This window comes from Haliotis asinina, chromosome 5 (assembly GCF_037392515.1).
Source record: "Haliotis asinina isolate JCU_RB_2024 chromosome 5, JCU_Hal_asi_v2, whole genome shotgun sequence".
Classification (NCBI taxonomy): Eukaryota; Metazoa; Mollusca; class Gastropoda; order Lepetellida; family Haliotidae; genus Haliotis; species Haliotis asinina.
Window position 1 is genome coordinate 73,090,412 of NC_090284.1, and position 25,311 is coordinate 73,115,722.

The 25,311-nt window shown below is 41.2% G+C and overlaps 1 protein-coding gene across 1 annotated transcript; it reads left to right on the forward strand.

Moving 5' to 3' along the window:
- The first annotated feature begins 6,724 nt into the window (after positions 1-6,724).
- LOC137285237 (cadherin-related family member 1-like) lies at positions 6,725-23,968 on the forward strand. The gene is made up of 13 exons (XM_067817536.1): positions 6,725-7,345; positions 12,700-12,768; positions 13,590-13,750; positions 14,426-14,479; positions 14,692-14,781; positions 15,201-15,281; positions 15,761-15,889; positions 18,697-18,816; positions 19,573-19,651; positions 19,795-19,913; positions 20,315-20,521; positions 21,441-21,605; positions 22,577-23,968. Exons 1-13 carry the CDS (start codon positions 7,291-7,293, stop codon positions 22,958-22,960), a joined length of 1,713 nt encoding a protein of 570 aa, XP_067673637.1. The 5' UTR covers positions 6,725-7,290; the 3' UTR covers positions 22,961-23,968.
- The last annotated feature ends 1,343 nt before the right edge of the window (positions 23,969-25,311 follow it).

Sequence of the window (25,311 nt, forward strand, 5' to 3'; positions counted from 1 at the left end):
CCGATTTATGGTGTCTGAGATAGTCTATTGCGACATACTACTGCGATAGGGGATAGTGAGAGACGATACACCGATTTATGGTGTCTGAGATAGTCTATTGCGACATACTACTGCGATAGGGATAGTGAGAGACGATACACCGATTTATGGTGTCTGTGATAGTCTATTGCGACATACTACTGCGATAGGGATAGTGAGAGACGATACACCGATTTATGGGGTCTATTGCTACATATAGTCTGGTTCATAATTATTGAGAATTTTTCTTCTTACTTTGAGCTATCCTAACACCTCAACCGATTCACCGATACTTAAAACTAAGTAATGGTATAAGGGAGGTAACTCATCTTTGCCTACTGAGTATAGTACAATTAGAGTTACCTCCCCTGAATTTGTAGCAGACGTCATTTTCCTCAGCACTGTCAACAATGTCTGCTGAAGATAAAAGAAGGTTGATTTTTGAGTTGTGTAATCAAGGAATTGATGATGTAAATACATTGGCAGAGAGAACAGGAACTCCTCTTTCTACTGTGTATAGGATTAGGAAGAATTTTAAAGAGGGAAAGGATTTTGGGCACCAGAAAGGAGCAGGGAGACCCAGAAAATTGGACTTCTCAGATCGCGTCCGGCTGGGAATTTTAGCGTCTAAAAAGCAAAGGGCAAGCATCTCCAACATCAGGTATGAAATGATAGAAAGGGGATCAACAGTTGTATCAAAATCTACAGTTATAAGAAATTTGATTGATCTTGGATGGGAGAAAAAGACTGGAATTCCTTCTCCTCTCATGAAACAAGAACATAAAGACAGGCGTGTTGAGTGGTGTTTGGCACATGAAAACTTTGACTGGGAAAATGTGATTTTTACTGATGAAAGCTCAATATGGGTATATCCCAATAATGTGAAAATATGGACAAAGTATGCGTCAGCACCGTTGTATCGACGACCTAAATACAGCCCAAAGTTTCATGTATGGGGAGGGATATCCTTATTAGGAACGACCCCGCTGTGTGTGTTTGAGGGAAATCTGACAAGTCAACGCTACACTAACATATTAGATAATTTGATCCTTCCAAGTGCACATGTGTTTTATGAAAATGACTAGATTTTGCAGCAAGATAATGATCCTAAACACACCGCAAAACATGCCAAGCAGTGGTTTCAGGAGGAAAATGTGACTGCATTACCATTTCCTGCATATAGCCCTGACTTAAATCCCATTGAGAACATTTGGGGGATGATGAAGGAATGTGTGAATCAAAAGGGGTTGACAAAAATTGAAGAAATGAAGAGAGAAGTGGTCCGATACTGGGACAGCATAACTCACGAGACACTAACCTCTCTGATAGGAAGTATGCCTACCCGTCTTAGACTGTGCCGTGAAGCTCAAGGAGCCTTGATAAAATATTATAATGTTACCTACACAACATGAAAAGGTCAGTTCACTTTCACAATACATTCAATTTTATCTGATTTGTTCTTGTTTAATAATATGAAATGCTTTAGCTATTCTCAATAATTTTGAACCATACTGTACTATTGCAATATAGTGATAGTCTGTTGCGACCAACTACAGTGTTCCCAGAAATTATTGAGAAAATCTTTTTTTTTTCTAATGATGCTAAGATTGGAAAAAGGGCTTTCACTATGCACTAAGAATACTAAATATGGGAGACAACTCTTGAAGGCTTAGAAGGTAGCTCATTACGTCAAGAGTTATCTCCCTTGTCTGAGCAGACGGCTTCCTGTGTTGACATGGCAGAATTTACAGCAAGAGAGAAAAGAAAGCTCATTCTAGATGATTTTGAAAGGGGTGGGGCTGATGCTAAAGTGTTAGCTTGTAGACATGGTATTCCTCTATCTACAGTATACAGAACTTTGAAGAATATTCAAACAGGAACCGGGATAGAGCACAAAGCAGGGGCAGGTCGGCCTAGGAAATTCAGTGTTATGGATCGCCGAAGACTTGGGCAGATTGTGAGTAGGGGCAAATTGAAAAGTGTTGAGAACATCAGAAATGAAATGATTAGCAGAGGAAGTCCTCAGGTATGCAATGAAACAGTTAGGCAGGAATTACAGAGACTTAATTGGGTGAAAAAACGTGGAATTCCCTCGCCGTTGATGAAAGATGCACAAAAGGAAAAACGTTTAAACTGGTGTCGGGCTCATGAAAGTCAAGATTGGGATAATGTTTTCTTTTCGGATGAAAGTTCTGTTTGGCTTTTCCCTAATTGTGTGAAAATTTGGACCAAAGATACTGTCAAACCTATCTACCAGCGACCAAAACATAGCCCGAAGTTTTACATGTGGGGTGGCATATCGGCTCGCGGAGTGACGCCATTGTGTGTTTTCACGGGAAACTTGACAAAAAAAAGATACGTTGACATTCTAAATGGTCACCTTCTTCCGACAGCACAAACATTGTATGAAGATGATTGGATTTTCCAGCATGATAATGACCCAAAACACACTGCGCGCTACACAAAACAGTGGTTGTCGGGCGAAAATGTTCAAGTTTTAGACTGGCCTAGTTACAGCCCAGACCTAAACCCAATTGAGAATGTGTGGGGAGTCATGAAGGGCAGAATAAACCAAAAGGGACTGAGAAATATTGAAGATATGAAGGCCGAGGTGGTCCAATATTGGGATACCCTGTCACACGATTACCTACAAACTTTGATGGGTAGTGTGCCTAGGCGTATTCGGGCATGCATTGCTGAGCGAGGAGGTCTAACAAAGTACTAAAACAAGACTGAGACTGTTAAAGGATGATGTTTTAACATGTTTATGTAAGTAAAACGCCAGAAGTTAATAAACGTAATGAGTTACATGACGCAACATGATTCTCAATAATTTCTGGGAATACTATATTTGAATAGTTTCTTTTTCTCCTTGAATTGTCTCATTTGAAGTCATTTCCCAAATGAATGTATAGTTTAAGTTAAATGAAAAGTAGTGTTAGGCTGTTTTAATAACTGACTTCAGACCTGAAACTTGAAACCCAGTTCACGCAAACAGTTAAAACAAGTCTGCACTTAATAATCCTGCATTTTGCGCTGCGCATCTATGAACGGATGCCAAATAATAAACTCTCCATAGTCACAGAAACTATCGATGCATCGATAGGTTTTCTTGTCTAAAATCGGTTGATTGCGACCGGAGACTTAACGATCGCAATCCATCGATAGTTTGATGCATCGTTGCAGCCCTGTCAGTTACATTAAATACCTTACACTGTCCATAGACAGACGGGCACTGAGCTCCTGTGTGGTTGTTGACTTGTACCTGGCAAGTAGGACTGACGTTAAAACATAGGATTTTGAAATTGAAATAGGAATTCGGCTCAATTGTTCATCATGAATACATACTATCACCCTGTGGAAAGGAAGAGTTTATGTGTGGACAGTGCTAGATGGTGGTGTAGCATGCTGATGCAAGTCCGGGTTCAACTCTCCACATCTGCCCCAGGTGTTTTGTATGGAATCCTAGAGGGGACACTGTCGCATTGTCGCCCTTACAAAAACAAGCAAACTGTGGCAAGTGGCGTGATTCACGTGGACTTCAGCACGAAACTCATCATGGTCCTAATGATGAAGGTAAAGAGGTTTGTAACCTAAATAGTTAATATTCCCCGGCCATACCTCACTGATCACCACAGCCTTGAGAGTTTTGACTTACAGCGGTGAGACAACAATATTGACTCCCGACAATACAATTTGTCATTGTGTCAAGTGCCTTTGATGTACAATAGGTCAGAAAGGAAAGGGTGTGGTGGTGGCGCTATCAGGATTTCAGGTATGCAGGAGATAGATTATATACATGCGTAGCTCTTTAGTATCAATATATCTGGTATGATTGAAAACGTGAGAACTTTTAGCTTTTTTGGTTTTTAATTATGTATTGAACCAATGTTCTGAATGCCAGCCAACGTAAGCCTTGAGTATAAAGCAGTCGTTCTCACGCTTGACATCTCCTACTGAATCCATACACCCATACAGCAGAACATGAAATTCAAAGTAATTAGCTGCTAATATGCTAGTCGTTGACTCAAACTGCATGTCATATTTACTGCGTGAAGTCTATTCTCCAGACTCGATTATTTACAAACCGCCACCATATGCATGCTGGAATATTTCTGAGTGCGACGTAAAACTAAGCTCACTCACTCACTATTAGCTGTTCAAACAATTAGCATGTACTTCCCTTGGGAAACATTTTCGCTACATATGTCCCTGCACTATCATCGGCTCTTGTTTCATCCCTAACATGCTGGGGAGGGCATCTTGAAACGGCCGGCCACTCACTCACTTATATAATTTCTACGACCTCTGTCGGTTCATGAAAAAGGAAAATTCGACCTTGACGCAGTTCTGAGCATGAAATCAAAGGGCCGAATGTTTCAAGAGTGGTATTCTCGTTATAACACAGCAAATACATGGCGCCTCGAGGCCGCATTCCGTGACAAAAAAAAGTACAAGCTACACTAACAAATAACACAACAATATGAACCAGGACAGCAGTGTACAATAGCGTACATATATACACTGTGTCATAGTTGTACAAACGTTATTTCATCACACAGCCGATCATTTCAGCTTTCATGGACAATGATGGATAGAAATCGGCCTATTTTCTTAAAAACACAACACAACTTAGGTATTAGCAAAATGCCTGTGTGCATTTGAGAGACACAAACTTTCTATGTCTTATCGGTTACACTTTACACACATAATTTGTGAAGTTTTTCGTCGATGCCACATTGAGAACCCGATGTATCCGTGTCGCCAAGTAATGACAACCCGATGTACTCGTGTCACCAAGTAATGACAACCCGATGTACTCGTGTCGCCAAGTAATGACAACCCGATGTACTCGTGTCACCAAGTAATGACAACCCGATGTACTCGTGTCGCCAAGTAATGACAACCCGATTCAGCTGGCCGTGTTCTTGACCAGCATGGGCAGCCTGTTTCCACATTACATTAACTGTGTTTTAATTTATTTATTTTCTGGTTGCATGTCACCTTTAATTCTTCTGAATTGTATTTTAAGTGTCTTTCATCCGCCATTTCAAAGAAGAACTTATTTATCATATGCCATATATATGTATAATCTACTCGACATTTCACAACATACAGTTCTTTTTTCACTCCTCTGGCATTGATGAAGGCTTCATTTGAACCACCCATGAAAACATTTAACTAGACTGCCTTTTCCTGACAGGAACATACACAGATATTTATGACAGGTAAACATAGCCGACGATATTGTAGCAGAGAAGTATAACACGATATATACACTCATTCGCTATTGGTCAGTATTTATGCCTCTTCAAACAGCTACCGAATCGAATTGACAACACATGAACATATGCACCTCCTGTAGTCTGAGAAGTCGAAATAAAGACGTGTGAGAACTGAAGAGAGAATTAGGACGGTTGGGGTGAGAGAGATGGGTAGAGGATACGGACTACAGGAGATATAGGTGTGGTTGGGTATTAGTGAGATGGGTAGAGGGTACGGACTACAGGAGATATAGGTGTGGTTAGATGTTAGTGAGATGGGTAGAGGGTACGGACTACAGGAGATATAGGTGTGGTTGGGTGTTATTGAGATGGGTAGAGGGTACAGACTACAGGAGATATAGGTGTGGTTGGGTGTGAGAGAGATGGGTTTGAGGGTACGGACTATACGAGATATAGGGGATGGTTGCGTGTTAGTGAGATGGGTAGAGGGTACAGACTACAGGAGATATAGGTGTGGTTGTGTGTTAGTGAGATGGGTAGAGGGTACGGACTACAGGAGATATAGGTGTGGTTGGGTGTTGGTGAGATGGGTAGAGAGTACAGACTACAGGAGATATAGGTGTGGTTGGGTGTTGGTGAGATGGGTAGAGAGTACGGAGTACAGGAGATATAGGTGTGGCTGTGTGTTAGTGAGATGGGTAGAGAGTACAGACTACAGGAGATATAGGTGTGGTTGTGTGTTAGTGAGATGGGTAGAGAGTACAGACTACAGGAGATATAGGTGTGGTTGTGTGTTAGTGAGATGGGTAGAGGGTACGGAGTACAGGAGATATAGGTGTGGCTGTGTGTTAGTGAGATGGGTAGAGAGTACAGACTACAGGAGATATAGGTGTGGTTGTGTGTTAGTGAGATGGGTAGAGGGTACGGACTACAGGAGATATAGGTGTGGTTGGGTGTTGGTGAGATGGGTAGAGAGTACAGACTACAGGAGATATAGGTGTGGTTGTGTGTTAGTGAGATGGGTAGAGGATACGGACTACAGGAGATATAGGTGTGGTTGTGTGTTAGTGAGATGGGTAGAGGGTACGGACAGCAGTGTTCGATAAGGAACATCTTGACGACATACGGAATGGAATGCGAGCGTCAACAATATAGATTTGTGTGTTGAGAGAGTAGAGAGGTTATGAGTGAGTGAGTGAGTGAGTGTGTGTGTGAGTGAGTAGGTGGCACTGATCGACAACCGGAACCTATCAACGTGAACCTTGTATTTGTTCATATTTTATTGTTTTATTGCACACACCCAGCTGTCCACAATCACTTGTATTTCCCCAGCAAGATGTAAGTAGTCACTGTGGGCAACGCCTGTCGGTATTGAGATGACCCGTCACTGCGTAATGGCGAAAGGTCATGTTGGGACGACATCGACTGGTTGAACTGTACCGAAGTCACTTAAGGAGGGGGTCGCACTAGCAGATAAGAACATACATAGACTGGATACTTTCTTGTCACGCAGTTTTAATTCATTGACATTTTATCCACGAGAAGATTTACTAACCGGTGAGATTAATTAATTGAAGTGGTGTGTTTACCTTTCAGTGGTTGTTGGCACGTCGAGGAAAATGCTGGACACATTATGGAACAAATCTCCCTGAGTTGTCAAAGAATGGGGGTGTCTGGCTAAACATTTATCAAAACTGGATATTTTCCGATTTCGCAGGCCTGCTATCAGATATCACCACAAACAAACTGTATTCGTTGTGTCTGGGTGTGATAAAACAGCCGTAAGGACATAACATATTTATCTGAAGAAAGGATACAACACAAGTTTCTGTGACAACGGTTTACACCACAGGTTCCCTGACGACAGGATATAACCTAACTTTCATTGATGAAAGGATATAACACAAGTTTCTCTGACGACGGTTTATAACACAGTTTTCTCCGAAGCAAGGATTTAACCCAGATTTCACTGCAGAAAGGATATAACACAGGTTTCTCAGTGTTAAACCCACCTCAGTGCCTGGTGATACATATATTGTACTCGGCGATGGAGACAGTGCTGCTCGGGTTACTGGTCACGGTTCTCTGTTTTATACCATTAAGTAAGTACGTGACAGTCAATATGTGTTTGTCAATACCGTCCTGTTAGAACTGATGCATGAGGTGAGGGGATAGCAGGCATGATCTGTGCATACAACGAGGAGCCCTTGTATGCAGGCTTCCTATGCCAATGATGTGGTGGTTTGAGGTGGTAGGAGGTGGTTTGAGGTGGTAGGAGGTGGTTTTAGGTGGTAGGAGGTGGTTTGAGGTGGTACGAGGTGGTTGGAGGTGGTACGAGTGAGTGAGTCAGTGAGTGAATGAGTGCGTGAGTAAGTGAGTTTTAGTTTTATGCCGCACTCAGCAATATTCCAGTTATATGGTTTCTGTCTGGACCAGACAACCCAGTGACTAACAACATGAGTATCGATCTACGCAATTGGGAAAACCTGTGTTAAGTCACATGTCATCTGTATTAAGGGTTGACAGAAATTTACCAGTGAATTGTGCTCATTGCTACAGTGTTCAGGTCGTTTCTCTCTATTTTAAAACTCCCAACCCCCTCCCCCTCTCCGACAATGCAGTATTATAATAAATGGTTGTCCTACTGTCTGTTGAATCATAGATGGATCCCCATACCCTAGCGCTAAAGCGAACATGTCATACGTTTTACTCCACTGTGTTAATCAAGATCCTCAGATATTGTTCAGCAAACCAATCTTGGAATGTAGTTTGGGAATATGACTTCATATATGTCATTTATTACTGTCAATATTTCATAAATTCTCCATATTATCCGCCTGGTGCAATATTAATCCGCCCCACTTCCACGGCGTCCTCACGTTAGCGCATGCCCGACAGTAGAGGTGATATACGTTTACTGTTAAGGTGGCAGTAAACGCACCCTGATCACTGACAACCTCCGTCCTGGTTTACACGTAATGGAAGTTAAGAATGCTCACGACCGGTGTAATGCTACTTAGTTCACACATTTCCCGAGTACACGTATATTCAATGTTTCAACAGATACTTGATAGGTACAGCTAAATACCCGATGCCTTGACTGATATTTTATTTTACACGTAAATTCTATGTCTTAACAGAAATTCTGTACGTACACTATATGTTCAATTCAATTCTTTATTATGGAAATAGTGTAGACCATCGGTCATTGACTAAAATACAATAATCAGTTGTCAAGGCATGTTAACTATGCAGATATAAATATTATTTGATGTATTCATGTTTAAGTTGTTCCAACTATCAATGCTAAATAGAGATACGTTTCTAAGCATCACAGCTCCATAGATGTACGCAGATAAATTTGTTAATATTTCACAATTAGAAGTTGACATTAAGATACTGAACTTAGACCCGGTTGGAAATGGATAATATTTACAAACAATATGTTCTTGCCTTACATCACAATATGACTGACCGACCAGAAGAAAATGAAAATGCATTTTATTCGAGGCCATTAGAAGACACTCTACACACGTGTTTATCCAGTGCCTTATAATATATTGAAGATATTTTATGTGCTTGCGTCAAGAGACATTTCACGTGAGGCTGCCTAGTGTTCCCAGGTAACACCGAACAACTGGGCCCACTTGCACAAAACGATCTTAACGCTACGACTATCTTAAGCCTATACAGGAGAATGGGAGTTACAGTATGGTTCAAAATTATTGAGAATAGCTAAAGCATTTCATATTATTAAACGAGAACAAATCAGATAAAATTGAATGTATTGTGAAAGTGAACTGACCTTTTCATGTTGTGTAGGTAACAATTTAATATTTTATCAAGTCTCCTTGAGCTTCACGGCACAGTCTAAGACGGGTAGGCATACTTCCTATCAGAGAGGTTAGTGTCTCGTGAGTTATGCTGTCCCAGTATCGGACCACTTCTCTCTTCATGTCTTCAATTTTTGTCAACCCCTTTTGATTCACACATTCCTTCATCATCCCCCAAATGTTCTCAATGGGATTTAAGTCAGGACTATACGCAGGAAATGGTAATGCAGTCACATTTTTCTCCTGGAACCACTGCTTGGCATGTTTTGCGGTGTGTTTAGGATCATTATCTTGCTGCAGAATCCAGTCATTTCCATAAAACACATGTGCACTTGGAAGGAGAAAATTATCTAATATGTTAGTGTAGCGTTGACTTGTCAGATTTCCCTCAAACACACACAGCGGGGTCGTTCCTAATAAGGATATCCCTCCCCATACATGAAACTTTGGGCTGTATTTAGGTCGTTGATACAACGGTGCTGACGCAGACTTTGTCCATATTTTCACATTATTGGGATATACCCATATTGAGCTTTCATCAGTAAAAATCACATTTTCCCAGTCAAAGTTTTCATGTGCCAAACACCACTCAACACGCCTGTCTTTATGTTCTTGTTTCATGAGAGGAGAAGGAATTCTAGTCTCTTTCTCCCATCCAAGATCAATCAAATTTCTTCTAACTGTAGATTTTGATACAACTGTTGATCCCCTTTCTATCATTTCATACCTGATGTTGGAGATGCTTGCCCTTTGCTTTTTAGACGCTAAAATTCCCAGCCGGACGCGATCTGAGAAGTCCAATTTTCTGGGTCTCCCTGCTCCTTTCTGGTGCCCAAAATCATTTTCCTCTTTAAAATTCTTCCTAATCCTATACACAGTAGAAAGAGGAGTTCCTGTTCTCTCTGCCAATGTATTTACATCATGAATTCCTTGATTACACAACTCAAAAATCAACCTTCTTTTATCTTCAGCAGACATTGTTGACAGTGCTGAGGAAAATGACGTCTGCTACAAATTCAGGGGAGGTAACTCTAATTGTACTATACTCAGTAGGCCAAGATGAGTTACCTCCCTTATACCATTACTTAGTTTTAAGTATCAGTGAATCAGTTGAGGTGTTAGGATAGCTCAAAGTAAGAAGAAAAATTCTCAATAATTATGAACCAGACTATACAATCATTGTAGCGCTAAGATCGGTTTGTGCAAGTGGGCCCTGGGGTCCAACTCGGGTATAATATGTGGAGCCCGTTTTCCCTTCGTTGTATTGCTGGACTATTGCAAAACTCTCACTCACTCACTCACTCACTCACTCACTCACTCACTCACTCACTCACCCACTCACTCACCCACCAACTCACTCACTCACTCACTCACGAAACTGTTATAGTTTACAAAATGCAAACCATAATCTATACCCAGAAGCAGATTGACATACCCATATCTGACTAACATAGATTAGAGATGGTATGCACTTGCAACGTACCTGGGCGATACATAGTAGGAGATTTAAGGACGTTGCACACACGTTAGGGGAACGGGATTGAAGTGAGACACTTAACTTATCACATAAAATCGATAACGCCCAAGTTTAGGTAAACACAGGCCATGGTGGAGGTATGGACATTTTCCTGTGGTTGAAACATACGTCTGGTGTAGGGTCAAATTACATATATACACCGACAAAAACAGGAAGCCAGGTTTCGAATGTAGATATCAGAAGTCTGTATTGGGGCGGGAGGCTATGGGGTAGCCTAGAGGTTAACGCATTCACTCACTATTCCCATTTCCCCATTTCCGGTGTGATATAGCTGGAATATTGCTGAAAGCGAAGTGAAACTACTCCGACTCTTTCTTTGTGTCTCTCTTATCCTCCCAATCTCTCTCCCTCCTCTCCCATTTCTCTCCTCTCTCCCCCCCCTCCCAACACACACACACACACACACACACACACACACACACAAACACACACTCACACACACACACACAAACAAACACACACACACACTCTCACACACACACACTCTCACACACACACACACACTCTCTCTCTCACACACACACACACACACACACACTAGTGATGTTCAGTGTTGGTGTTGCTAGTGATGTATGCTGGCGTACACCTGTCGTGCAGACGACGCAAGCAGCTGTTGTCGTGCCAGGATATCTATCAATCCCCTATAACGGAATTCCAAGAGGGGTCACGAACGTTAAAGTCCTAGTTCAATACTGATACCACACTGTAGGTAATATATCCAGTGTGGAAGGAGACATCAGAGATTTATGGCCATATATCGGCCAGGTAAGTGTCTGCAGTAAACAAACCGGCACACATAGGAAGAAAATACAATAGTTCTTAAGTTTCTCAAAACACATACATGGTTTGACTTTCTGTTTCTTCATGTAGATGTACATGGAAACTCCTGCAGCTGATATCTCACTAAGGTTATTTGATGTATGTGCTGGTAAATCTGCCGGATAAATGAGGCGGGCTGTCAACAAAGGGGTCCCTGAGGCTAAATACTTGTAATATTTTGAAGATTATGTAGCCTTAAGAGAATACATGCATATTTAGGTTCACTGATGTACACAATATCACTTACTTTGGTTATAAACTAATTATTGCGAAATGTGACAGAGTGGACAGAATGAAGTTTTCACTTGTATGATGGATCATGCCTTGCCGCGCTTCTTCATGCAATGAGTGAGTGGCTGAGTGAGTTGGGCTTTACACCGCTTTTAGCAACTTTCAGCAACATCACATCAGAAATGGGCTTCACAAATTGTAGCAGCGTTGTAAATTCCCGCCTCCAAAACCATCCGAGACGGTCTGTTTCAAAACGCTGCACGCCCGATGGATGGTCTTGGACGAATCTGACTTTGAGTATAATGACTAAATCCTTGATTGAAACTGAAATGAAAACATTAAACAGTTTGCCTCACCTTATGATTGTTTTTAATACTGGACTGGTACTTGAACTTTCCAAACTGTCTGGTAACTTTTAAGAGTTATCAGACTAGTTGTCTGGTTGTCTAGTCTTTTGGGGAGTTTACAACACTGACTGTACCCATGCGGTTAAACGAAGCCGGGGCTTTCCGTGTGGCGAACGAACGCTTTAACCATTAGGCCAAACTCCCCATCCCACCCCTACATATAGAGAAACCCTATTATATCGAACACATCAACCCAGACACTACTGTGGTTACATTCGAAACTATATATTACAAAGTGATGTTTGCTAATACGGATTTCGCTGTAGTACACAGACGCAGGTGCACGCAAACTGGCACGTACATACATGCAAACAGTCACACAAGGTTGTGTGAACTTGTGATTATCTCGAAGTAAACACTTAAGTACTGTGTATTCCGTTGTTAGTCATCGCTATTTGTGTCGAACCTGGACTGACTCGAAGTATGTAAGCTAATCCCTTTAATTCCGGACCGTGGTGTCTCAATTCATGAAAATATAATTAATGCGATTGAAAACGGCGAAGCCTGCAAATAGCTTGTGAATGATCCCAGATAACATTTTATTGAGATAGATAATTCTACAGGTTTGTATTTCTGGTAATGGGCCACGCCTTGAGCACACCCCAAATGTAGGATGTTACTTATTTCAGGACAGGCAGCGATTCCTGTGTGGGGAAGTATACTGCCTGTAATCATTTTCAGTGAAGACACGCCGATTGGTAAGTGATTTGGACACTGCCAGTAGATGTAGAGGGACTAGTGAAACAGTTAGCTACATTTAGACAGATTACGCCATCGTTGGAACCTACATACAGTGTGCTGATGTGACACCGTACAAGATGAACCCACATGATCAGCATGGTGCCTATTGATGGTGTACTGTAAAGACCAAACTTGCTCTCTCATGATCACTCTGGGATAAACATTCATGAAAGAATCTGGTTTGGTAAACAAGCAAAGCTTTCCTTTAGTGAATACCTCACCGGTATAAACAGAACACAGATAGAGCACAAAAGATCTATATAATAAGACAGAATGAAACAGACAAAATGAAATAAACTAAAATCGTAACATTTTATGTGCATTGAACATTCCAGTTAACAACACGCTTGCAATCACTTTTCATTACTTTATGTTAAAGTAATTATCATGTGTTATTTGGTTTGGACTGTTTCATCAACTCGTTTACTCTTGCAAATGAATTGATGTAAGAATACAGCTGCTCTATGGTGTTCTTATTTTCATTATTGCTAGTTGGCGATGTTCCGTACAACACAATTTGGAGTCTGAGCCCATTTACATAAAAGTATGCATTATTTCTAACAACAGTATATACTTTACTTGTAAAGAGATAGTGAATAACATTTTCACTGTGGTATCCACAAGCGCATTCAGCATTGCTTGATACATATCTGTTCGCTTTATCCACGTTTAAATCACTGCAGCCGAGTTTGAGATGACTGTGTACACTGATCATTCTCGAGGTATGCAGCCTTTGTGGCACGATTTGTGAAACTTTGCATGACATGTGCCCTTCCAGGTACCCAGCTACTGAGTCTGACAGCCGACGGTAGTGATATCACAATACTGACCGCTAGCGAGGACACTGCGACGTTGGTCAACGTTTCGAAAACTGTCTCAAGTGACAACGTCACTTACTACGCTAACGCCACCCTCGCATCAGAACTTGACAGAGATTTCGTGAGTTTTCATCATGATGGCCATCTGTGTGATCAAAACACACAAAGAAGTGTTCCAGATGATACAAATCCCACACTACTAACTGAACTCAAGTAAATGTGCATAGCAAACATTTTAGGGAAAATAGACTATTTTATTTGACACTAGCAACGTCTGATTCCTGGACCTAAGCACGTTCTTTGAGAACAACATGTTTTATGGCAAACTAATAGTATTACCAAGAGCTTCTTTCTTCATAATCCATGGAATCAGCGTCACTGATGTTAATATGAGGCATACGATGCCCACCTAGCAACCGACCAGCTTGCACCGAATTGACATTCAACTGATTTGTTTTGGATTATGCATTGACATTTAGATGAAACAGCGTTAATGGATATTAGTAACCTTCTAAATCAGTATTTGTCGTGTTTGCTTGAAAAATGCATTGCTGGAATCGTATCTTAATCAGAACTCCCAGATGTAAATATTTACACAGATCTACAAAACAATACGTCATATAGTACGTAAACATACATACACCCAATGACGGTGGTGTATTTTAAACTGAATATGTTCTTTAAATACAATCGTTAGAGCGTGTCGCTCACTGCCCTGGGCCTTGTGATACATGTGGCCTATGTGTGTGTACATTCAACAGACCCCCATGTGCAACATGCATGCATCTGTTTTCAGGAGCCAGATAGACGAAGGATATTCTTCAGCGCAAACAGCCCCGGCTTTGAAGCGGTATTGTTTAACTATTAACCCTACTTTTGGACTGCAACACGTTGATAAGAAATTATACATGTTTAACAATATGATTAGCTTCACTAAAGGTGGATTATTATGTCTGTAATATTCATTGGCATTGTCGCAAATGATGCTAAAGTTATTCGCCGTTACAGTCAGAATGGTGTGTGAGTATTGTGCTGGTAGACACGGTTCTGTGGGTATTTCAGGTAACAATATCTACTCTGTTACGCATCACTGATGTCAACGACAACCCGCCAAGCTTTGTCAACAAGCCGTACAGGTGTGAGCCACTTGAGGTCAGTATATCACCACTGCTTTAACAGCTGGGCTACCCCAATGCTCCGTCGTCCAATGATTATTTTGCCACCAGTATAATCTAGTTTCTGATGTGGCAAATCTACAACTGATGTACAATAGTGTCAGGGAGAGGACTGGTTGCGTTTGAGTTGACGTCATGATAACAACATCGACAGGATAACTGTGCAGCCAATTAATTGAGGCGATATTTTACTGGAGATACGCACACAACTTGTTGAGAAAACACGAATTTATGAACTTCGAACAGAATCAATTTAACATACTTACAACAATGTTTTTACAATAAAGTACTCTTTTATGTAACAAAATCCAAAACATAAAGTTAATCAGTAATATTTCAGAACAATAACTTGTCGCAGGAGTTTCACACTTGAGTGACCGACCGCTCTACTTCCAGAACGTGGATGTTGGCGAGGTGATCTTCTCGGGTGTGAACGCGCCCGACCCCGACCAGAACCCTACAGTAGACTTCACACTGGTAATGTCATAAGACAACTACTTCTATATAGCAGCAGATTCCTTCTCGTAGACCTTGTTCCCATACATACCTTCGAGTGCTGGCACATACTTACAGTGGAGGAATCCATGTTGGGAGGGCAGGGTGGTCCTCATTCGTGATTAGCACGGGTGATTGTCAGTCAGTGTGTCCCACCAGTGCCGGCTAGTAACTCCAGCCTGTAGAGGCTTCCATCTGCTCAGTACAGAGAGAAATTCCAACTTTTTCAAGATTTAACGCGCCATCATTTACCAGTGAATAACTTTCAGGGGGTGTTGTCAAACGAAACAAGACCAACTAATGGGTGCAGGGAAAATATCTTAACATATATTTTACACAAGATTATAGAAGATGAATTTTGAGAGGCGGCAAAGGTTTGCTTCCAAGATGTCTGCTGTGCATTTGTTATCTTACAGATTTGGCTCTTACAGAAGTTACTGCAGTATTCTTACCATTTCCAGGTCCCGGATGGTGTCACTGATGGCATATTTGGTATCAACAAAACCGGCCAGTTCACTGCCGACATCTTTCTACTGCAAAGTCTAGACTATGAGAAGAGGAACGCCTACACCGTTACCATAGCTGCCTCAGTAGGTTGTCGTCAAAATTGCCTTGAAGTCCCAGTACTCTTTACTCTGTGTACACATACGCACGCACACGTAGTTCGAGACAAACGGATTGTGAATTTAGACCACATTGGATATAAACAGGTCTTCAGGGCATATAAACATACATCGTTTCATACGATGTATTACCCTGAGTCTACGCGATGGCAGTGGGCTACCTGGATGGGGCGATCATGGGCTGATGTGGTAACTTGCGGTCTTGCTGGTCTTGCTGGTCTTGCTGGTCATGGATGGTCGAACATGAATGTACAAAACGACCCTACAAATAAGTAATTGTGCTGGAATGAACACTGAACGTGTTTGCCATGACATTCTTCGCCAGCTTGTAATTATCCACTGGCAATATTTCGGTCGGCACTGCTCAAGCGTCCGATTTTCTCATCTATTATTTACAAGGGAGGGTCTCACATGAATACGCGAGATGCATTTGAGTCTCTTATGGTCATAGGTTATACTCATGTTTTGCACGTGAAAAACAGTAATTGCGGCTTTCGGTTGTGTTCCATAAGTCACAATCGTGATAAAAAACCCACTCAAAATTGTCTTTGTATGTATTCGCTCACACATTCTTTTCTGAGAAATACCAACAGCAATATTCAACCCTCAAAATGTGCTTTGTGTGATATGTATTGTGTAAAATAATCGCAATGTTACGTAAGTGGGGAACATGAATATCTCAAACAGGTATGGATGGATTTGAATGTATCTTCGTGGTGATGTTAGGTGTGGCACAAAGGCTATCTGTGTAGTTTGGTGAAAGTACATTAAAGAACAAGTACACAGTTGTAGTTTAAAATGTAATAGTGAATAGAGATTGCTGTGCAAAGCGGAGGTATGTTCTCAAATAAGGGCCAGTCTAGTTTCCAAATTAAGAATATATATGTGTAGAAGTTATGTTTGTGTTTGTATAACAAATAATTCCGAAACTTGTATTTCAACAGCATATTTTCTTCTTGTGGGTTAATGACCGATTGGTTGACAATGCAAGTTAATTAAGAGTACGAAATACTTGTGAAAGTTAAGAAAATATTCTAGTACACATTATAAATTGCACTTTCAAACCCAGCTTGTAATATGTAGTTATCTGTCCACTGTGATATATAATTTGTCTCTCCTGTATTCAGTTTATGTTGACTGCAGATTTGGCTTTTTGTCATTTGTCATTTAGTTACCCAGACACGAGAGTCAGTGTGTATAATGTAACTGCTGGACCTGATCTGACACTTGTGCATGGCTATATATGATAGTCACATTAACCTTATATGGATACAATTATTACTACATGTGTGTTTCATAGTGGTATATATTACAAAGTTGGTGTCTGATGAAAGGAAGACAATTTTTTTACTATTTTACTTAAATGATTATGTCATTTTTTACGTTACCAAACTGAAATTGGAAGTATATTCTTTTGTTACTTCTATATTATGTATCATAAGCTACCTTTTGTTACTTCTATATTATGTATCATAAGCTACCTTTTGTTACTTCTGTATTATGTATCATAAGCTACCTTTTGTTACTTCTATATTATGTATCATAAGCTACCTTTTGTTACTTCTATATTATGTATCATCAGCTACCTTTTGTTACTTCTATATTATGTATCATAAGCTACCTTTTGTTACTTCTATATTATGTATCATCAGCTACCTTTTGTTACTTCTATATTATGTATCATAAGCTACCTTTTGTTACTTCTATATTATGTATCATAAGCTACCTTTTGTTACTTCTATATTATGTATCATAAGCTACCTTTTGTTACTTCTGTATTATGTATCATAAGCTACCTTTTGTTACTTCTATATTATGTATCATAAGCTACATCTTGATATGCTACATGACAACCTTGTGACAAGTCCATGACAATATATTTGTCTCGAAATGGTGTCGCAAGCTATTTTGGGAAGTCATATTCAATCACCCCGGAGTGGCACAAAGCAAACAGACAAAATGGAATCATGTTTTTTTTTCTGAATCCAGTGATTACAATTAGTATGAGTTTCAAAAATTAACATGTAATTCCCAAGAATTACACAAGCTCCTGCACTATAACCGCATCTTACTTCCCCCACATCACCTTATCACTCCATGCCCTCACTCTGTCACATCACGTCACCTTATCATTCCATGCTATCACTCTATCACATCACGTCACCTTATCATTCCATGCTATCACTCTATCACATCGCGTCACCTTATCACTCCATGCTATCACTCTATCACATCACGTCACCTTATCACTCCATGCTATCACTCTATCACATCACATCACCTTATCACTCCATGCTTTGTTCTATCACATCACGTCACCTTATCACTCCATGCTTTGCTCTATCACATCACGTCACCTTATCACTCCATGTCATCACTCTATCACATCACGTCACCTTATCACTCCATGTCATCACTCTATCACATCACGTCACCTTATCACTCCATGTCATCACTCTATCACATCACGTCACCTTAACACTCCATGTCATCACTCTATCACATCACGTCACCTTAACACTCCATGTCATCACTCTATCACATCACGTCACCTTAACACTCCATGTCATCACTCTATCACATCACGTCACCCACATCAGCAACCCATCACTTCAAATGACAGATTTCGTTGTTTACATCCATGTACACGCATAGTGGTAGACATCCACAGTGTGTAGTATATGCAGATTCCATCCGTGTTAATGGAGTGAGTTACTGAGGTGTATAATGTAGAAAGAAGTTAGCTAGTAACCCCGATGGCATCCATGTTGTAGGACCAGGACGGGCTGAACGATACCACCACACTAGAGGTCCTTGTACAGGACGTACAGGACACGCCACCATTCTTCCTGTTTGACGTCTACAGGGGAGCCGTGGTGGAGAACGCTCCCGCAGTATGTGACATCCCTATAACTATATACTGTAGATAACACCCTGTAGCTACTATATACTGTAGATAACACCCTGTAGTTACTATATACTGTAGATAACACCCTGTAGCTACTATACATTGTAGATAACACCCTGTAGCTACTATACACTGTAGATAACACCCTGTAGCTACTATACACTGTAGATAACACCCTGTAGCTACTATACACTGTAGATAACACCCTGTAGCTACTATATACTGTAGATAACACCCTGTAGCTACTATTTACCGTAGATAAACCCTGTAACTACTATACATTGTAGATAACACCATGTAGCTACTATACACTATAGATAACACCATGTAGCCACTATATACAGCAAATAACACCCTGTAGCCCCTATACATTGTAGATAACACCCTGTAACAACTATACAATGTAAGTAATATCCTGTAAGTTCTATACACTATAGATAATACATTGTAGCTACTATGCACTATGTAGATAGCACTATGTACCTACCATATAGTGTAGATAACACCTTGTAGCTACTATACACTGCAGATAACACCCTTTACCGACTATACACTGTAGATAACACCCTTGTAACTACTTTGCACCGTAATTAACTCCCGTGTAGCTACTATACACTGTATATAAAACCCCAGGTCGTCTTCGCTGTCTGGAATGGGGGTATCGCAACATGAGACATTTCAGATTGATTTATGTTTGCATATCAATATTGAGAACTTTATAGCTGACTGCCTTCGCCTTCAGAACACATCCGTGATTCAGGTTCAGGCTGAAGATGGCGACAGGGGTGTCCCTAACTCCATAGAATACGCCATCATACAAGGTAGGAATCTCTTCTTTTCTGTAAAACGAGGATAGGTAATCGAAGTCTGTAGGATATCATGGGTCAAATGTGTCACATATGTTAATAGTGTTTCTCCGTTGTGTTCCAATGCAATGCTATATGTTACATCATTAATTGTACAGGCAACACTGAACTTTTCTCCATTGATGGGACTAGTGGCGTCATTACAACCAAACAGCCTCTTGACAGGGAAGCACCCGACGTCATAGACGTCAACGGCGTGTTTGACCTTCTGGTGCAGGTAAGGTCATCCCTCACTAACAGGCCAAGCCGCCATAGTTAATCTGCAATGTCTCCGTATATAGATGAGACATTGCTGCTGGTCCTGTGGTTATGGCGCTGCAAAATTCGCAATGTGTTATTTGAAGGGTGTGGGTTCGATTCCGTTCCTAGATACACCCGTGGCAATCGTCCTCGTTACGAGTCAGTGGTGGCGTTTGCTCTCTGCGTCAACCGACATTTATACCGTCAATACTTTGTGAAACGATGTCGTATTTTAACGCCTAACGATAGCCAAAGCAAAGAAATGTCTGGTGTGTGGTATGGTCGTGACGGCTGGGAATCAGGATATTGCTGCTTCAGATGGTCTATTATAATGTCCTACATTTATGTGTAATATAGGCAGTACCTCCCTTTTGGCAGGCCACTGAACTGAACGAAACGTGGCCCCAATACGGCAACATCACGAAGACTGTCGACGTCTACGCCACCGTCGAAGACGTAAACGACAACGCCCCCACCTTCAATACGTCCACCCCCTACACGGCTTTCGTCAGGAGCGACATCCCTGACAACTCGCTCATCTACTTTGAAGGCGACGGGTACATGCAAGTGTATGACAATGACCAGGTGTGGTACTAGAACATTTAGGGTTCAACTGTGCGAAAAGGTTAAATATATGTATAATGATTAACACTATATTTCAAACCCAAACCGTAGCCCAAACAAGTCCTACTATTACTGGACTACCTACAGAACACGTTCCTATAAAGCAATCGCAGAGCAGAGGTCATCTCCCATACTTCAACATGGACCTCGCGTTCCAGTCGCCATGGCTTACACTAACTATTCGTGGACAATGTCATTTGGTAATTGTCGTTCCATGTGTATAAATGATAACATCACATATTTGAAGTCAATGGTGATGTCCGGATCTGTTGCACGCAGATCAGAGTAACAGTTGCGATCTTGTATTCGGGGCATATGGAATTTTCATAACTCTTCTCATAGAGAAATGAAAGTTGAAGAAGTTCCCATTCTTTCATGTTTCTATAGTTCATATATCCTGCCATGGTGAGTTATACTAAACTGGGGGAACACATTGTTCTTGAACCTCTTTTGAGTTATATTCTATATAAGCGCAAAGACAAACGCAACCAACCAGGCAACATAACGCTAGTTTAATATTTGACGAAGGCGTAATTTCTTTGAGCGACATTTTAGAAGTTGGAAAGTGCATTGAATAGACATTATTGATAACCACGTCTTTTATTTCGTGATTGGATGTCTCGATACAGATTCTTGTACCACGGTGAAGTTACTGTGTTTTGTTAATCAGTGCTTCCTGGTTTACAATGAACCTCGCCTTGGGTCTCACAGTGAACATGCATGTAGTGCGTTCTCGTAGCAGGAAGTTATACGTTATGTTTAACCAGAGAACGGTGCTGTCTTCAGACCCTGGCATGTAGTATGAATTTTGTATCTTTGCTTGTTTTGGTTATTTTGCTTTTTCAGTGGAAGCTTTTATAGACATTTTGTTGACTTTCAGACAGGGAAAAGTGCAACATTTGTACTGAGTATAGAACAAGGGGGACAGCCCTTGACTATATTCGAACCGAGCCCGAGACAAGTGTTCTCCGAAGCTAATGTTCTAATCAGAGTGATCGACGCATCGGCGCTCCGAGCCTTGGGCCAGACGCACGTCACGTTTGAAGTGAGTTGACGACGATGATGCTGGTGCTGACCGTATATCCTCTTTTAAGCGCCGGGAATAAAGCAGTGCTTTAAATATAAGCACCGGGTCTCTAATAAGCGCCGGATATGGACCTATGCTTTTTCCGCAAGTGCATTCTCCCTTGGTCTAAAAATAAATATATTAAGAAATGGTTCCTTACATAGTAACTTCCTGTCATTCACATGGCATTTTCAACGTGTTCACATGGCACTGTCAACGTGTTCACATGGCGCTGTCAACGCGTTCATATGGCGCGTCTTTATGGTATTAGCTTATGATTAAGGCGAACATTACGTTGGCAAAGATGAAGGCATAGTTTTGTTTAGACTTCTTTAGTTGCTTACACAAGACATGACAAAAAGTATACATGAATGGGGTGGACGGAGTTCCAGTTCAACCCCACCTCTCCCACGAGCGGCATTATCCTGCTCGCGGTCATCCATCCCTACATAGACAGTGGGAATACCGGACTCCTACAGCTTCAGTATAGATGTCAGCACATATATACAGCTTTTGACAACAATGGACTAGCAAAGACTCAACAATGGACAAAGAGACAGAAACGATGCCACTTCCTTGTTCAGTTGGTGTGATGACAGACACAGACAAGGGGGATGACCAATAAAGATAGGCTAATACAATACCTTCTGAAAAACAGCAAGATGCAAGAAACGTTTGATTCACACAAGCAGGCTGAAGTGTACGATCTGATACTCATGCTTCTAATAGTTTAAAATTAACATTGAGGTGTTCGGAAAGATATATGTGTTGTTCACCTGTCCCACGGGAACCATGGGCTGATGTACCCTCGATGGCCGTTTATGTTTCTTGAGCCCGAAGGCTCAACAAACATGGAGGGTACGTCAACCTATGACAGCCCGTGACCAGTGAACAACATATAATGTATATAAACCAGGTGTAAGGTGTTACAATGTCCGCTAATGTTCCAGGTCATCGCTCGTGAAGTCAACACCGCGGAGAACTTTTTCGGCAAGGCCAGCGTCGTATTGACGATAGAGACAGCGGAGGAGCCGTCCACGACACCGGCCCCCCTGGAGGAGAACGTCCTCACAACGTCGGACATTGTGGTCTTCGTCGTTGGTTTCCTAGTCCTTCTCAACGTCCTCACCTCCATCACCATATGCTTCCTCATACGGGCCCGGAGTCGGAAGGAGGGACTCAACAGGACCGGCTCCAAGTACTACATCAAGAAACGCCCAACCAACGACTTCACCAACCACGGACTCCACAACCCCAACACCACCGAAATGGTGGAGGTGGACCCTGAGATCTCGGTCTGCCCCAGGCTGGGGAATGGGGAATTTGCTGAGTAACTATTGAGTGAGAGAGTTAAGAAAAAACATTTAGGGCCTGGTTAGAGAGTTCGGAGCGAACCACGCGTGGTCAGGCTTAGGGAGGCGTTGGGGTTGGGGAGTAGAAGGGTTAGGGAGGGCTTGGAGAGAATATGGGTTATCAGAAGGACTAGGAGTACACGGATTGTGGGAAGGATCAAGAAGCGTGTCCATTATGAGACGGGTTAGGGAGTGTTCAGATCATCGGAGGGATGAGGATTTATAGGGATTATATGAGGGGAAAGAGAGTATACGGATTATGGGAAGGGGTAGAGTGTATATGGATTATAGAAGGGGTTAGCCAGTACATGTATATGGATTATGGGAGGGGGTAGAGAGTACATGTACATGGAGTGGGGAGTCTATACGGAATTTTGGAGTATGGGCTGGATTAAGGAGCGTGAAGGTAAGGGTGATCTGTTAGGCAATGCATACATACTGAATTATACTACAAGCAAGATCTGTATGGAAACCAGAATTAGCCTACGGTATATGTTTATACGTGGTTGATAAAACATGTATTAGGATCTTTTAGTTACTTACGATGGCGTTCCTTGGCAGTGCGTCACTATCAAACATGGAAGCGCCACGGTTGAGTTTGTTGTGTATCTGTCGTCAACAAGACCGATTATCGGATTGTATCTTCTCATTGAAGTTCTAAGTAACTTTGTTGCTTTTTAACACTGCTAATGTCTGGTCATTTTATACCCGTGTTTAGTGATGTTTGATGTTGACATGCGTGACGTTTTTTTTTGTGTGTGTGTTACCTCTATTTATTTAACTACATCTCCGTCCATTCAGGCTTCATTGGGAGCCTTAACTTTGTTGAGCACCTAAGTCATGCTGCATTTAGTCGATGACATGAATGTGATTATGTTTTTACCATAGCAACAAGCAGATGAAAAACATACAAGCTACCATTCTGATCAACAGCTTGCAATATAGTCATATTTATTCTCTTTTTCTTTTGAAAATACACGTGTACGTATGTAATGCTATTTTGTTTCACGTCTGTTTAAACCTTTATGTCAATGTTCTTCATTATCAATATACCGTCCACAAAACACATTCTACAAACTGAATGTTACTCACAAAGAGGTGGCATTTGGACCCTTGCCATATATATTTCCGACTGTACGCACACATAAATGAACACGGTTCTGTAGCCTAATGGTTAAAGCGTCCACTCGTCACCCTGAAGACACAGGTTCGACTTTCCACATAGATACAATGTGTAAAGCCCATTTCTGGTGTCAACCGCCTTGATATTGCTGGAATATTGATAATGCGATGTAAAATCGAGGGCGAGGCCTGTGTTCCAATGCCAGTCTGCATGTAGATGGATGTATTGCAGACTGTTTGCATAGGCCCCTTGTTGTCAAGTACGTCTTGATATACTCACACACACGCGCGAGCACACGCACACGCACGCACGCACACGCACTCATATATATATATATATATATATATATATATATATATATATATATATATATATATATATATATATATATATATATATATATATATATATATGGCACATATACTACAATTAAGTTCGCATATACAAGAGTCCTCTTTCATCGAGGTTTTCAGTGTGCAGACGTTACTGAAAATTGCCAGTTTGATGGTGTGTTTCTGGTTATCACATTGTTAAAGTATATACCTTCTGAAGTAGGAATTTAATGACATTAATGGCGGTATGGCATTGCTTCGTGGACGTGTTGCTGGCATTGTCACACCTATGTTCGTGAATATGTACACGCAGCTAAAGGAAGCATTTCACATCTAACCCGCTTAGTAAAACAACATATACAGGTATACGTCCCGTAAGAAGTCCCATACAATTATTTGTGTTCTTTCATTAACATCTCATTTCGTATTTGCAATAAAAAGCAATAGACAAGTCAATAAAACAACATCGCCCATGTCAATGGTCGTTGGGCGTCGTCCACCTTCCGTCCGCCTACCGTCCGCCACCCGTCCGCTACCCGTCCATCGTTCCTTGCGCTGTCAGAAAGCACTTGATTTTGTAAACTCTTCCCAGGTTAACAACATTTTCTCACAGAGTTTTAAATTTGATGATGAACCCCATGGCAGCCGTATTAAAAGTTATTGTGACCCATTGTACGGTCGATCATGGAACGTGAATCATCATAGATCAGTGTAATATTATACACGCAATATAGGCTGTCTTAGGACATTTATTGTACTTTATGTTTTGCATGTTTATCCTAGCTATGACCTTTCGGCGCCACTATACTAATAAATATGGTGATTTTCAACGAGTCATTTACGCGTGTTGATGTGTAATAAAATGTACATGGAAGTAT

Coding starts and splice junctions, on each gene's coding strand:
- LOC137285237 (XM_067817536.1), top strand. CDS start 7,291: ATGGAGACAGTGCTGCTCGGGTTACTGGTCACGGTTCTCTGTTTTATA. Junction 20,522..21,440: donor AAGTGTATGACAATGACCAG/GTGTGGTACTAG, acceptor GTTGACTTTCAG/ACAGGGAAAAGTGCAACATT. Junction 21,606..22,576: donor AGACGCACGTCACGTTTGAA/GTGAGTTGACGA, acceptor CTAATGTTCCAG/GTCATCGCTCGTGAAGTCAA.